Source organism: Chiloscyllium plagiosum, chromosome 22 (genome assembly GCF_004010195.1).
Source record: "Chiloscyllium plagiosum isolate BGI_BamShark_2017 chromosome 22, ASM401019v2, whole genome shotgun sequence".
In the NCBI taxonomy this organism is placed as follows: Eukaryota; Metazoa; Chordata; class Chondrichthyes; order Orectolobiformes; family Hemiscylliidae; genus Chiloscyllium; species Chiloscyllium plagiosum.
The window spans coordinates 50,019,910-50,036,046 of record NC_057731.1 but is presented as its reverse complement, the minus strand read 5'-3'; the positions used below and the strand labels follow the sequence as shown (position 1 = coordinate 50,036,046).

Here is a 16,137-nt window from a genome sequence, read left to right as displayed (position 1 = left end):
GTTAAGCGGGAAAAGGTTTGTTGTGAAACAGAGATCTCTGAACTTCATGTAGAATGCTACAAGGGTATAATACTCATTAGGATGTGTTCTAAGGAGGGTTCAGTAAAATAGATCAAATAAAACATTACCTCAATTTTTGATAAACTGCATTCAGTCTTGGTTCCCTCCGCATAAGGCCCAGGAAAAAGTTTAGTGGTAGATTAGAGGGGGGTGCTCGATTGATAATTACAGCGAAATTGCAATGAGTCAAATTCAGATAACTCCAAACTCTTGTTGTGATAAAGTTTCTGTTTGCCATCAGAAAGGGAAATCCAAAAATAGGATGCCCCTGATAAATCATAGTTCCACATTGCTAACACCAGGGTAATCTAACTTATTTATACTTGTCATTTGACCATACTACCCGTTGAGCAGAATTAGGCTGTGGTCGAACATAAAATCATGGGCAAGCCATCATTTGACATTGAGATTTTGCTGTGAAAGGACATTCCAACCCATTCCAAAACTCTGCAGTTCAAGCAGAGAATGACCCCGTCTTTGGTCCAAATCTGCAGGAAACGGGAGTTGCCCTGCCAAAGATGCTGGCCCACAGGCAGTTCACCGACAGAATGATGCAGAGACGTGGGCTAAATGCACAACAGAATGGCACCAAGGATCTGACAGACCAGACAAAAGGAGATGTGCTGCATTCCTCAACTGAGGAGCCCAAGGAAGCTGATGACCCTGGAAGCTCTGATCAATAGCTGCTGCTCACGCACCTTCTTCCCCAGCTGAAGTTGCAAAGATTGTACAGATGCTCCAGGATTTCACTGCAGCATGAAGACAGGGAGAAGATGTCTCAATACTTTGATGATCTGGTAGGCCATAACCCTCTTGTTGAAAGACAGTGTTCTCAGTGGAGAAAGATTACAGAGTTTCGGATCTAACTCTGATGTCTTACAGTACAAGATTAGGCCATTATAATGTGTGAAGAAATTAATAAAAAAAAGACATTTTCACATATTTTTGCTGGAAAGGTACAAACCATCGCTTAGGCCACAACTAGAGTATTGCGTGCAGTTCTGGAATCCACTTTACAGGAGGGATGTGGTAGCATTGGAGAGCGTGCAGAAACAATTTACAGGATGTTACCTGGACTGGAGAGTTTCCGTTATTAGATCAGATTCCCTACAGTGTGGAAACAGGCCCTTCGGCCCAACCAGTTCACACCGACCCTCCGAAGACTAACACACTTAGAACCATTTCCCTCTGACTACTGCACCTAACACTATGTGCAATTTAGCATGGCCAGTTCACCTGACCTGTACATCTTTGGACTGTGGAAGGAAACTGGAGGAAACCCACGCAGACACGGGGAGAATGTGTAAACTCCACACAGACAGTTGCCCGAGGCTGGAATCGAACCTTGGGTTCCTGGTGCTGTTAGGCAGCAGTGCCAACCACTGCCATTATGAAGAGAGATTGGACACACTGGGGTTGTTTTCCTTAGAGCAGAGGAGACTGAGAGGGGACAAGATTAAGATGTATAAAGATGTATAAAATTATGAGGGGCATAAATTATGAGGGTAAGGGGTGGGATGTTTAGGGGGTAAATGTGAGGACAAAATTTTTTCCTGGGGATTTGGAAATCTGGAACTCATTTCCCATAAGGATGATGGAGGCAGAAACTCTCATATTATTTAAATATTTAGGTGTCCCCTTGCAATGCCAAGGTATACAGGGCTATAAGGCCAAATGCTGGAAGACAGGATTAGAATAGTTAAATGGCTTTTTTTGCTTGGTGCAGACTTGATGGGCTGAAGGGCCTTTTTTTGTGCTCGATGGCTCTATTTACTGTGTCTCTGTGTTTGTATTTGTTTTTACTCTGAGATGGTGTGTGTTTGTAGGTGAATCATGTCTCATAGGCAACTCCGTGGCTATCCTAAAGCTCCACGTAACACAGGTTTGTGGAAGGCCCCCATGATTCAACTTATCGCAATCTTACTGGAACTTAAAGTGCTTTCATTCCCACACCCAGTCAGAGAGCCATTTTGTTTCAGATGATAGAACTGGAATATTTGATTGAGATCTTTAACATAATGAAGGGGGAATTAGACTGTAACCTCATGGATGAATAAAACCTGAAAGAACTGCGGATGATGTAAAGCAGAAACAGGAACAGAAATTACTGGAAAAGCTCAACAGATCTGGCAGTGTCTGTGGAGAGAAATCAGAGTTAACATCTTGGGCCCAGTGTCCCTTCCTCAGAAGTGATTATAGCTAGGAAAGTGTAGCAGAAGATAGGGCATAAGGAGTAAACGATAGGTGGGAATAGAGCCCTGAGAGGGAGAGAGAAACAGTTGGACAGACAAAGAAGTGCGTAACGATCAGGTTAGGAGGGTGAATGGCTGTTATTGGGGACTGTTAGTGGCTAACAATGGATTGTGTGTAATAGCAGACTACCTGATGTGTGGGAGTTGATTAAGGACATGGGAAAGATCAAGGCCAGAACGACTCAGGCGACTGACTGTGTGGAGTTTGTACATTCTCCCCGTGTCTGCGTGGGTTTCTTCCGAGTGCTCGGGTTTCCTCCCACAGTCCAAAGATGTGCAGGTCAGGTGAATTGGCCATGCTAAATTGCCCATAGTGTTAGGTGAAGGGGTAAATGTAGGGGAATGGGTGGGTTGCGCTTCGGCGGGTTGGTGTGGACTTGTTGGGCCGAAGGGCCTGTTTCCACACTGTAAGTAATCTAATCTAAACTTTAATCTAAGCTTTAAGTTGCTGAATTCGATATGGAGTCCAGAAGGCTGGAGGGTCCCCAAGTGGAAAATGAGGTGCTGTTTCTCCAGCTTAAGCTGAGCTTCGCTGGAGCACTGCAGCAAGCCTGAGACAGAGATGTTGGCCAGGGAACAGGGTGGGGTGTTGAAGTGGCAGGCAACTGGAAGCTCAGGATCTTTTTTGCAGACAGAGCATAGGTGTTCTGCAAAGCAATCACCCAGTCTATCCTTATCCTTATGAATAAACTAATTGAATCCACTGTTAGTAAGAACCAGGAGAGTGCACATAGGTCAGGTGTGCACAGGACTTGGTTACATATTAGAAAACATTTCTTTTGTTGGAAGATCATCGATCTTTGGCATCATTCATCAGTATGATATCATTTGGTTTGATGCCACACTCTGTGTTTGGGTTCTTTACAGACTGGTCAAGGAGAAGCTAGATTCACTGTTTTCAGGCTTAGGCTTCAAAGTAATGCTATGTACTTTCCACTAAGGCTTAATGCTGCGATAGCGACTGACATATCAGGTTCTGAATTATAATTGCATTAGGATTAATCTCCCTTATGTGCTTGTCCATGTGCTGTCTGTTTCTTCGAGTGAGACTAACTTTACCTCCTTATCAAACAGATCCTTCTAGTCACAGTACAGTATTCTATTATTGCAGTGTTGCAGTCTTCTTACAGTGTTCTAACTCTGCGCATATTGTGATATTTATATTCAGTGATGTGCAGCTCTGTGACACCATCACAATGTTCCTCCAGGGTCCTAACTTTTTACAGGACAATCAGTTCATTCATAGGATATGCATTTGCTACAAATGTACAAACAAAAACTCAAAAAGGTTTGCAAATATGACTAATATCACACTATAAAAGGATTCTGGGGCAATGTGCCTCAAGTTTGCTATGGTTCAATTGACCTTGTTTGATCATCTTTATGGGTAAGGGATTTGCCAATTATTTCCCCCTCTGTAAATTGGCCAGGAGATGTTTTCCCTGATTTATGCTTCTCTCAGCAGTTGCAGGATTGATTAGCGAGGGTGGGGAGTGTTCAAGATCAGGATGCTCAGATGCATCAAGACCATAAAGGGGTGCTGTTGATTTTGAAGGTTAGTGTTGTCAGTTACTTAATATAGACAATTCAATGATTTATAGCAACTTTCTGATAGTTTTGCAACTCATCACGTGCTACTCACCCCCTGCTCCCCCAACCCAATCCCACCCCCATCTTGTACCCTCCCTAAATCTGATCTCATCCCAACTCCTATGTCCTTATCCTAACCCATACTGAGTTCAGTTCACCCATTACCCCTGCGCTACATAGCCTATGTTAGCTCCAGGTCCATTAATGCCTCAAATGTAGAAATCTAATTCTAGTATACAAATGCCCCATGTCCCACTCTCTTTCTCTGTAATCTCCTTTGGCCGAATGCCTCCGATTCTGGCTGATTATCTATCTCAGTCTCCTTCACTCATGGACACTGGTGGCTATCCCTTCCAAAACCTATTTGCCTCTTTACTGCTTTCTCCTCCTTAAAACCTACTTTCTTGTCCCAGCTTTTATCTAATATTGCCTTTGAAAATCAATGTTAATTTTGCTTGACTGATTATTTTTCTCTTGTTCACAGGAATGTAATTTTAAAATGGAAATGCTAACATCTAGGAACCAAACAGCACAGGTGTGAAGGAATAATAAAGTACAAAAGAGCATGAAGTTTGAGGAGGAAACCAAATTTAAAACCGTTATTCATATAAGAAAATGTGAGCATGGTGAATGCATTAAGCATAGAGTCATAGAGATATACAGCATAGAAACAGACCCTTCAGTTTAAATTCATTCTTCCAGAGGTACACAGGGTAGTGAAGAAGACATTGGTACGCTTGCCTTCATCAGTCAGAGCTGAAAAGTATGGTGCTGGAAAAGCACAGCAAGTCAGGCAGCATCCGAGGAGCAGGAGAATTAACTTTTTGGGCATAAGCCCTTCATCAAGAATGTGTCAGAGCTTTGAGTACAGGAGTTAAAATGTTGTGTTACAGCTGTACAAGACAATAAGGCCACATTTGGAGTACTGCATACATTTCTGGTCACCCAGCTATAGGAAGGATGTTATGAAACTGGAAAGAATGCAAAATAGATTTACAAGACGTTATTGAGACTGGAGGGTTTGAGTTATGAGGAAAGGCTGAATAGGTTGCAACTTTTTCCCTGGAGAATAGGAGGATGAGGGGTCATCTTACAGAGGTTTATAAAATCATGAGGGCCATAGATAAAGTGATTAGTCAAAGTCTTTTTCCTGGGGTAGCAGAGTCCAAAACCAGAGGGAGAGAGGGGAGAGGGGGGAAAGGTGAGAGGGGAAAGATTTAAAAGGGACCTGAGGAGCAACATTTTCATATAAAATGTGGTGCATGTATGGAACAAACTGCTAGTGGAAGTAGTAGAGGTGGGTACAATCACAATATTTTAAAGACATTTAGACAGTACATGGATAGTAAAGGTTCAGAGGGATATGGGCCAAATAGGATTAGTTTACGCAAGGTTTGTGAAGGTTTAGGGTGTAGGTTTGCTCGCTGAGCTGTAGGTTTGATATCCAGACCTTTCATTACCTGGCTAGGTAACATCATCAGTGGTGACCTCCAAGTGAAGCAAAGCTGTTGTCTCCTGCTTTCTATTTATATCTTTCTCCTGGATGGGGTTCCTGGGGTTTTTGGTGATGTCATTTCCTGTTCGTGTTCTGAGGGGTTGATAGATGGCATCTAGATCTATGTGCTTGTTTATGGCGTTGTGGTTGGAGTGCCAGGCCTCTAGGAATTCTCTGGCATGTCTTTGCTTAGCCTGTCCCAGGATTGATGTGTTGTCCCAGTTGAAATGGTGGTTTTTTTCATCCGAGTGTGGGGCTACAAGGGAGAGAGGGTCGTGTCTTTTTGTGGCTAGCTGGTGTTCATGAATCCTGGTGGCTAACTTTCTTCCTGTTTGTCCTACGTAGTATTTGAGGCAGTCCTTGCATGGAATTTTGTAGATGACGTTGGTTTTGTCCATGGGTTGTACTGGGTCTTTTAAGTTTGTTAGTTTTTGTTTGAGAGTGTTGGTGGGTTTGTGTGCTACTAGGATTCCAAGGGGTCTCAGTAGTCTGGCTGTCATTTCTGAAACTTCTTTGATGTATGGCAAGGTGGTTAGGGTTTCTGGCTGTGTTTGGTCTGCTTGTCGTGGTCCATTCGGCCCATCGAGTCCACTCCGCCATTCAATCATGGCTGATGCGCATTTCAGCTCCACTTACCAGCGTTCTCCCCGTAGCCTTTAATTCCTCTAGACAACAAGAATCTATCAATCTCGGCCTTGAAGACATTTAGCGTCCCGGCTTCCACTGCACTCCGTGGCAATGAATTCCACAGGCCCACCACTCTCTGGCTGAAGAAATGTCTCCGCATTTCTGTTCTGAAATGACCCCCTCTAATTCTAAGGCTGTGTCTGTGCTGCAGTGTGTGGTGGCTCGTTGGAATAGTGTTCTGATAGAGCTTCGTTTGTGTGTGTTGGGATGGTTGCTGGTGTAGTTGAGTATTTGGTCAGTGTTTGTCGGTTTTCTGTATACGCAGGTTTGTAATTCTCCCTTATCCTTTCTTTCTACTGTGACGTCCAGAAATGCGAGTTTGTGTCAGTTTCTTCCTTAGTTTAGTTTGGGAAACCTGGACGAGTTAGGCCAAAGGTCTGTTTCCATGCTGTATGACTGTATCTAAGCATCAGAGACAAGTTCAGCATGAATTATTAGTCTCCAATTGTCCTTGAGAAGGTGAATGTAACTGTTTTCTTGGACAGTCCCAAGTAGTGTAGAGATACCCATCATGTTGTTAGAAAGAGAGCTTTAACCCATTAATGGTGAATTTGTTTTGAATACTGATTGTGTGTGACTTGAAGGAGAATAAGTGTGTGAGTGGTGTTCCTTTTCTTGTGCTACCCTTGTTCATTTAGATGTTAGAAACTGTTGGTTTGCAGGATGCTAATGAAGTGCAAGTTTGGCTGCAGAGCATCTTGAGGGTGACAGACATTGCTTCCCCCATCCATGTGGCAGGTGTTCCATCACACTCCTGCCTTTGGAGAGTCAGGAGGTGAGCTACTCAACACAGAATTTCTGACTTGCCTTTAGAGCCCTGGTAGTTAGATGGATAGTTCCATTTCTGGCCAATGGTAACCTTCAGTGCACTATTGGCCAGTTTCATTCTTAGATAGCGCTGGCAGAAACAAAGATCATTCAGTTGCAACTGACATCCAGATATAAAGGTAAAGTTGGAATGAAATGAATTAATGCTTTAATACCGGAGGTTGCTTTCTCCAGGATTCTCTTATCGGTAGTTTTGTCAGTTAGTGTGAGGTAAGTGTAATCGAACAATGTGGGATAAGATTTCCAGATAAAATGCATGAACCTTGACTTTCCACTGTGACGATTTTCAGTTTGCTATATTCTGCAGTCATTCAGTAAACCACAGTGTTGTCAACTCCCATTTGAAGTCATCATGCTGGTGTCCTGAAACTTCAGACACATGATGAAACCCATGTATTTTATCATCCTACTGCCAAAAGATCAGAGATTGAGTCTCACTTTTCAATGCTTAAGCCTTGTGCTCCTCTCCTCCTTTAGTAGGAGGAATCGGTGAGTGAACTAAGTGAAACATAATGGGGGTTCCTGCAGCTGCTGGCAACATAGCAATCTCAAGTTCAGGAAGATTTTTTAAAATATAAAATTGAATCAGGAGATATGCAGCATTCACTACCCAGAGGACAAATCAGAAGTCAACCACATTACCATGGATCTGGAATCACATGTAGGTCAGACCACATAAGGATAAAGGTTTCCTTCTCCCAAAGGACTGAGTGAACCAGATAGGTTTTGATGACAATTGACAGCAGACAGAAAGTTTACCATTCGACTAGCTTTTTATTCCAAGTTTTTACTGAATTCAAATTCACCGACTACCTTGGTGGGATTCAGACCCATGTCCCCACAACATTAACCTGTGGTTCTAGATTGCTAGCCCAGTCACATTTGAATGAATGATCGATTGTCACATATATCTGGAGAGATACAGTGAAAAGTGCTCTGTCGCCACATTCTAGCGCCATTTTGACATACAAAAGAATGAAAATGAAGTACTTAAATATAGAGTTGATTTTCGTCTGCCAGGATCCCAAACATAACTCCAGGACTTTGGCAAGGTCTACACCCAGTGTGTAATAAAGAGGGGAGAGAAAATGATGGTGTCTTTCATGACATCAGGACATTTAAAAATGCATAAGAACTTGAAGAATTGGAATCCAGGATCCAATTTGCATATAGCAGATGCAAATCTTTCGTTTAGTGATGTCACTTGAGAACAAATGTTGACCAGGTTAGCAGGGTGATCTCCAATGCTCTTTTTTCAAACAGTGACAATTGCATCTTCTGCATCCATCTGAGAAAGCATGCTGTGCAAGAGCCTAACATTATATTTGGAAATTGACACTTCTGAGAGTGAATTATTTCCTCAGTATTGCACTGAGTGTAGTCCACATGTCTCAGAGGTGGTAATGTTAACAACTGAGACACCAGGGACATCGAATGAGAAGGTAGAAATTGTGAGACAGATACATTAATTGTATTTGTCCAAATGATAAAACGACCACATGGCTGCACTAAAAATTTAAATCCATATTATATTACTTGCTGTTTCTGCATCCATTTCTAAGCATAGGTTGAACAGATACTCTTTCAATTAAATATTAAGAAAACCATGCTCATTGCTGAAAAAGTTCCACAGAGGCTGATGTCCTGTCACCAAGTCACTCTTTATTCACATGTGGAGAGACCTTGACACTAATCCACCTTCCTCAGATCTAGTTCTCAGAGTAAACAGAACCTCTGACACTCCTGTTTATATCTGTCAGGCAGCGTGTAATGGACAGTAACTCGCCTCTTGTCTCCAGAGTGTCTCAGAAGAAATTCATTTTCTTGTTCAGCCATTAAGGCAGTGACATCTGCTGTGTCCATCTTGGATTCTGAAATATTTTCAACGCTTGACAGAGAGAACCTACGGGTTCCAAAACAGTTGGAAAGGCAGTTGAGGAGCCAGGCACATTTTGCTCATACACCGTTTGCAAGTTTGCGGCTTTCATATGTTCCAAGTGTTTGCTCAGGACCATCGTGACTACCTGAACTTTATGTGTCACTGGACCTGACCTCACATGAATCAAGCCTCTTCCCCACACAGGACCATTCCCATGGTTCCTACATCAAACTTCATCCCCTGAGGTAAACTGTCTCTCTCGCTTAGCAGAGTCTCATGTCTAGCATTGGTGTTACCGATGCTATTTCACCCTTGCATCCAGGTCTGGGAAAATCAATAAACAATTCAAATTAAGCAGTTTATCTGAAAACAAGGCATCTGACACTCCTGTTTATATCTGCCCTTCTATTCTGTGCATCTTTAAATTTTATTGGAAAGCTCTGCTTTCAGGTACATGCCATAAGCTCTTGAATTCCCTCTCTAAAACTGTCTATCTCTCTTTCTACAAAGGGTGCTTTATAACTTATCTTTCATACTTTAGGTGGCTCTGTGTCAAATGTTTGACAAAACCCCTGTGAGTGAACTTTAGGATTTTCTACTGCATATAGGCCACTGTTACGTACGGTATCAGTCAAGGTGGGCAAATTACAACGTGAGAGATACTTGGAACAGTGGCACTATACGACGTGTAAATGCACCTGTTGCAAGCCTTGCATTCTTAAGGCCAGCCCATAATCCATGTGGTCACCATACAGATCTGAAAAGAAACCTCAGAAGACTAAATTGTTTACAGATGGGACCAAGCAGTGCCAAGGACGCTGACAATAAGCTCTGTATCAAGTGTCTGGATAAAACACTAAGCAAAGAAATGGGCATCACTGCAGAAAACCACCCAAAAGACTCTCGGAAAATTGAAACTCATCTTTTCTATATTGATAACTATTTTACTCCCTCAGCCCTGCCTCTGTCTTAAAGACCATTGGGAGCCAACATATTGAAAAATAAAACAAATGCTTGCATTTGCAATTGCAGTATTATCGATTGCAGGTTTATTAAATGCAGGCCTTCTGTATTTCCTCAGGCTGACCCACATCAACAGGACAGAGATTAAAACTGTCTCCAAGCAGCTGTTATCATTGGACCACAGCAACATACATTTAATTTAATCATTCAACCAACCTTAATGTCAGAGTGGGAAAACTTCCCTGCTTCATCACACACTGAACCTCATTCAACTGAACATTTTAAAGCCCAAATTAAGACAGACTTTTTAAAAAAAAATATTGTTTTCTTTTGCAGGAATGTGGGCTGAAAGCAGTATGCGGAGCCATTCCTAAGGAACAGCTTATGCACGAAATGTCGATCCTCCTGCTCTTTGGACGCTGCCTGACCTGTTGTGCTTTTCCAGCACCACAGTCTCAACTCTGGTCTCCAGCATCTGCAGTCCTCACTTTGTTCTATGCAGAGTTAGGTCACAGACTAGTCGTACTTACAGTGCATGTCAGCCTGAGACTCAGTTGGTAAACTCTACCCTCAAAATCATAAGATTACAGGCTCAAATCCGACTCAAGGGCAAAATCCTTGAGTCACAGTCATGACAATTTTCATTACAATTTCACATGGGGAACCCCAAACGATTATACTTTCTTAAGCACCAGTCCAAACCCCCTCAAAATATTTTAAGAAGGTAGTCCAGACTCTAATTTTTCTTATTTTAAAAGGTAGATGTGAAATGGCATTTCCAGATGCAATGCAACTGGTCAAACTACTCGACATTAAACAAAACACAATTAATTAAAAAAACTACAGTTAAAATACAAACTAAAGAAAGAGGAACTTAGAATAACTTAAGTATTGGAAAACTTAACCGATAATAGATACAGTACCCATTACTAATTAACTGTTCCAATATGGTAACATCCCATAAACATACCCCTTGGCAAAAAGGCAAATTCAGACACAGATTCTCACATGCAGTTTTCCAATTAAGGAGGAAAAAAACGTTGAGAGAAAATTCAGAGAAAGTAGCCGCTAGGAGACATTCACTGAAGCTCCCAACTCTTTTGAGACTCCAATAAAAACCTAAAAACTAAAAAAAGACTAGGAAGCCTGGTTTGAGAGAGCTGGCCACACCCAGTCTGCTTCCATTGTTCCAACTTTAAAGAAGTCTCCAAAGCCTTATCAATTGTTTACTTTCTTAGAGACAGCTCACTACTGCCGCCTTACAACCTTTCTTCAAAAGGAGAAAGGACAAAATAACCTCTGAAAGTGACAGCACCATCACATATTCCCATGGTAGATGTATGAACACCGTCCCTGCCCCACTTACATAACCTTTCCCCCTTAGTTAGTCACATGAAGATTTTTTCAAAAGGATCTTTCCCCTGTGGATATTTTTCCCAATTCCAAATATTTTAAGGTGAGTCAATATAACCAGACTTTGTTCAGTTAAGATTAGAATAGTGCTGGAAAAGCACAGCAGGTCAGGCAGCATCTAAGGAGCAGGAAAATCGACGTTTCGGGGAAAGACCCTTCATCAGGACTGAAGCTTCAGTTAAGAAAGAGTATATTAGCAACCAAAATATAAGAAAAGAAAAAGAAAATCCAACACGTACATACAAATTAGAAGTGAAAATTAAGTGGAAAAAGTAAAAACAAAACACCAATCAATTTATGACTTCTCCATGCTGCGTAGTTGTGAAACATTCTGGCTTTTAAGGTGGTGCTGATCTTGGAAGTTGAGTAGTTGTTTGAAGAATCTTGGTTCTGCAATGAACTGAAAGGAGTCCAGGAGAAAGTGAGGGCTGCAGATGCTGGAGATCAGAGTCGAGAGTGCGGTGCTGGAAAAGCACAGCAGGTCAGGCAGCATCCTAGGGGCAGGAGAGTCGACATTTCGGTCATAAGTCCATCATCAGGAATGAGGCTTGTGGGTCAGGGATGAGAGATAAATGGAGGAGGGGTGGGGGGGAAGGTAGCTGAGAACATGGACGTACATGGAATAGTGTAGGTTAGATGGACTTCAGATTGGTATGACAGGTCGGCGCAACATCGAGGGCCGAAGGGCCTGTACTGCGCTGTAATGTTCTATGTTCTAGAAAGTGATAGGTGAATGAAGGTGAGGGAGGTGATAAGTATTCATTGGAGTTTATTGTATTCATTGGAGTTTAGAAGATTAAGGGGAGATCTAATAGAAACTTACAAGATAATACATGGCTTGGAGAGGGTGGACGCTAGGAAATTGTTTCCGTTAGGTGAGGAGACTAAGACCCGTGGACACAGCCTTAGAATTAGAGGGGGTAAATTCAGAACAGAAATGCGAAGACATTTCTTCAGCCAGAGAGTGGTGGGCCTGTGGAATTCATTGCCACAGAGTGCAATGGAGGCTGGGACGTTAAATGTCTTCAAGGCAGAAATTGATAAATTCTTGATGTCACAAGGAATTAAGGGCTACGGGGAGAATGCGGATAAGTGGAGTTGAAATGTCCATCAGCCATGATTGAATGGCGGAGTGGACTCGATGGGCTGAATGGCCTTACTTCCGCTCCTATGTCTTATGGTCTTATAGGTCAGAGGGACAGTGATGGATGGGTCTGGAGGGCGGTGCCGAGTTGGAGGCTTGGGACTGGGATAATGTGGGGGGAGTGGAAATGAGGAAGCTGTTGAAATTCACATTTATTCCGTGTGGTTGCAAGGTCCCAAGGCAGAATATGAGGTGTTCCTCCTCCAGGCATCAGATGATAATGGTTTGGTGGTGGAAGAGGCCCAGGACCTGTATGTCCTTGATGGAGTGAGGGGGGGACTTGAAGTGCTCAGCCACAGGGCAGTGGGGTTGGTGGGTGTGGGTGTCCCAAAGATGTTCTCTGAAATGATTTGCAAGATCCTGATGTAGAGGAGACCACACTAGGTGCAATGGATGCAGTAGATCTCATTAGTAGAGATACAGGTAAATTTCTGATGGATGTGGAAGGATCCCTTGGGGCCTTGGATGGAGGTAAGGGAAGTGGTGTGGGTGCAGGTTTTGCACTTCCCGTGGTGGCAGGGAGAGATGCCAGGAGTAGGGTGTGGGCTGGTAGGGGTGTGGACCTGATGAGGGAGCCGCAGAGGGAATGGTCTTTTAGGTGGTGGGGTCCGTTTGGAGGTGGCAGAAGTGGCGGAGGATGATGCATTATATGAGGAGGTTGGTGGGGTGGAAGGTGAGGACTAGGTGGGTTCTGTCCTTGTTGCGTTAGAGGGTTGGGCTTCAAGGGTGGTGATGTGTGAAGTGGAGGGCATCGTCAACCATGTGGGAAGGGAAGTTGTGATCACAGAAGGAGGAGGTCATCTGGAACTTTCTGAGATGGAATTGGTCACCCTGGGAACAGATGCGGCGAAGGCAGAGGAATGGGGAATAAGGGATGGCATTTTTACAGGAGGTAGGGTGGGAGGGGGTGTAGTCTAGGTAGCTCTGGGAGTTAGTGGGCTTATAGTATATATCTGTGGTTCGTCAGTCACCAGAGATGGTGATGGAGAGGTCCGGGAAGGTGAGGGTGGTTTCCGAGATGGTCCAGGTGAATTTGAGGTCAGGGTGGAAGGTGTTGGTAAAGTTGATGAACTGTTCAACCTCTTCGTGGGAGCACGAGGCGGCACTGATACAGTCATCGATGTAGCGGAGGGAGAGGTGGGGGTGTGGTGCCAGTGAAACAGCGGAAGCTGGACTGTTCCACATATCCGAAAAACTGTCAGGCATAGCTGGGTCCCATACGGGTGCCCATGGCTACCCCTTTAGTTTGGAGGAAGTGGGAGAATTGGAAGGAGAAGTTGTTGAGTGTGAGGACCACTTCAGCCAGGTGGATGAGGGTATCAGTGTAAGGGTATTGGTTGGGATGGCGTGAGAGCAAGAAACAGAGAGCTTTGTCGTGATGGATCGATGTGTACAGCAACTGGATGTTTATAGTGAAGATGAGGCATTGGGGGCCGGTGAAATGAAAATGTTTGAGGAGGTGAAGGGCATAGATGCTGTCATGAATGTAGGACTAAGGAGGACAGGACAGTGTCGTGGTAGGAAGAGATGAGTTCGGTAGAACAGGTGCAGGCTGAGACAATGGGTCGACCAGGTTTTTGAATCTTAGGAAGGAGGTAGAATCAGGCAGTGCAGGGTCAAGGACAATGAGGTTGGAGGCTGTGCATGGGAGATCCCCAGAGATGATGAGGTTGTAGATGGTCTAGGAGACGATGGTTTGGTGATGGGAGGTGAGATCGTGATCGAGGGGGCAGTAGGAGGAGGTGCCTGTGAGTTGGTGTCTAGCTTCAGCTGTGTAGAGATCGGTGAGCCACACTACTACTGCTCCCTTTCGTGTGTGTGGGTTTGATGGTGAGGTTGGGGTTGGAGTGGAGGGCTGTGCGTTGTGAGGATGGGAGGTTGGAGTGGTTGAGGCGGTCAATGTCACGGCGGCAGTTTGAAATGAAGAGGTCAAGGCCGGATAACAGGCCGGCATGGGGTGTCCAGATTATTGGTGCATGTTGAAGGCGGGAGAAGGGATCCTCGGTAGGTGGGCAGATGTCTTGGTTGAAAATGTGGGCAAGGAGTCGCAGGAAGAAACATTCAAGATCGCAGCATGTGTCGAACTCATTAATCTGGGACTATAGAGAAAGGAGTCTGTCCAGTTTCCCTCAAAAGCATCTTTGCTAATGAGCTGTTTTCAACAATCAGAAAGATTTTATTCCTTTTACCTGCACATGCAACAATGTCTGATGGTTCAATCTCAGTACACTCTATCACAATGGAACCACAAGCTAGAATACTAACAACCTAGCATGCCTGCTCTCTCAAACACTAACACACTAACACCAGAGATGTAGTTGGTTCCTAACCTCCTTTCCTGTGTATTGCCAGAAGGATAAAACACAAACATTGCCTAAAATGGTCTTTCTTCCAATCATGCCAACAGTTGGGACACAGCCCACAGAAGATCATGATTTTATTTTTATGCTAAAAACTAGAAGATATGGAAATGCTTGGACATTTTCTGGATTGAAAAGAATGTTAATCATATGGTTTCTTGAAAAGTGAGGTCAACAGCTTAATGCGTGTGATAATTTAAACAGAAAGATAAATGACTTTGGAGAAAAAGGCAAGCAAATCTTTTAGGGAGATAAGAGATGGGGTTTATGGCCCCTAACTAGCGGAAAACCAAGCTGTAGAAAAAATTATGCGAGTCCAGCAATGTTTATTGGACTTGATTTTTGTTTTCAAAGAATTAGGTGGTCAGTAAGGAAGGAAACCTCGGAAGCTGCAAGTCTATTTCTTTCCCTCTATCAATAGAAGTTTTTGGGAAACTGATAAAGTTTTCAAATATCAGCATTTTTGACTAACTTACAAACCCTGAAAATATAAACTGTCATCACCTTCAAAGACAAGGATCCAGCTTGATTTCGACCTGAACTGAAGATCATCCATCGGCTTATGGCTTGTCAGCAATTCAATTTCATCAACAAGATATCTGTGGACTATGAGAAATCATCAAATTATTTTTTTTCAGACCCTTCACCAACTGTACCACCCTGGAGAGTTAGTGTCACGTGAACGTATCTGTTTGAAGTTATGGGGATATAGTTATAATTCTGGATTATAGGTTTGATGTTAACCAGTGTTTGCCACTTGTTTTAAGAATAAGTTTTTTGTTACAGCAAGTGGATTATTTTGAAGTGAATTAAAGGAAATGGTGAAATTCCCTTTTATTCTGGATTGTAGGATAAAAGGGAATCAATTGACCGTTTTGATTCTGAAAATGGATCACTAGGTATGAAATGTTAACTCTGCTTTCTCTCCACAGATGCTGCCAGACCTGTTGAGTTTCTCCAACTATTTTGGTTTTTGTTTCTGATCTCCAGCATCCGCAGCTCTTTTTTTTTATTATTTTGATGATTGGATGAACGTTTTTATACTAATTGTGAAACAAATGGAATAGTGTGTTTACATACAAAGTGTTCCTCCCATCATGGATTTAACAAAATCAAGTACCATAATTTTGCCATGTCCCTGAAACTGGGGGATATCAAGAATGAGAAGGTGCAGTCTTAAAGTTAAGGTGAAATTAAGACGACTTTTTGCCATACATTCTCATTCTCTCTCCCTCTCTCTTTGTCAAAGACCCCTATTAAAGCAGGAGCACCTCTCTCTCTCTCTCTGTCAGGGACCCCTATTTTATTTTATTACTTTCATGGGATATGGGCATCACCACTGGGCCAGCTGTTATTGCCCATCTCTAGTTGCCCTTGAGAAGGTGGAGTTGAGTATTCATTGACTGCTGCTGTCCCTGTGGTGTAGGTATATTGACAGTGCTGTTAGAAAGGAAGTTTCAAGATTT

At 43.1% G+C, this 16,137-nt stretch overlaps 1 protein-coding gene across 2 annotated transcripts in view; it reads right to left on the bottom strand.

The window, feature by feature from the left end:
* slc25a28 (solute carrier family 25 member 28) overlaps positions 1–16,137 on the bottom strand; it is a 183,024-nt gene that overhangs the window by 125,410 nt on the left and 41,477 nt on the right. Inside the window, exons 3-4 of one of the 2 annotated variants that reach the window (XM_043713025.1) lie at positions 15,176–15,277; positions 9,078–9,115 (exon numbers count right to left, since the gene is read on the bottom strand). In XM_043713025.1, coding sequence (XP_043568960.1) covers positions 9,093–9,115; positions 15,176–15,277 — 125 coding nt within the window. In that variant the 3' untranslated portion in view covers positions 9,078–9,092. Of the gene's footprint in view, positions 1–9,077; positions 9,116–15,175; positions 15,278–16,137 lie in introns of those variants that run through there. The other variant, XM_043713024.1, reaches the window with a different exon arrangement.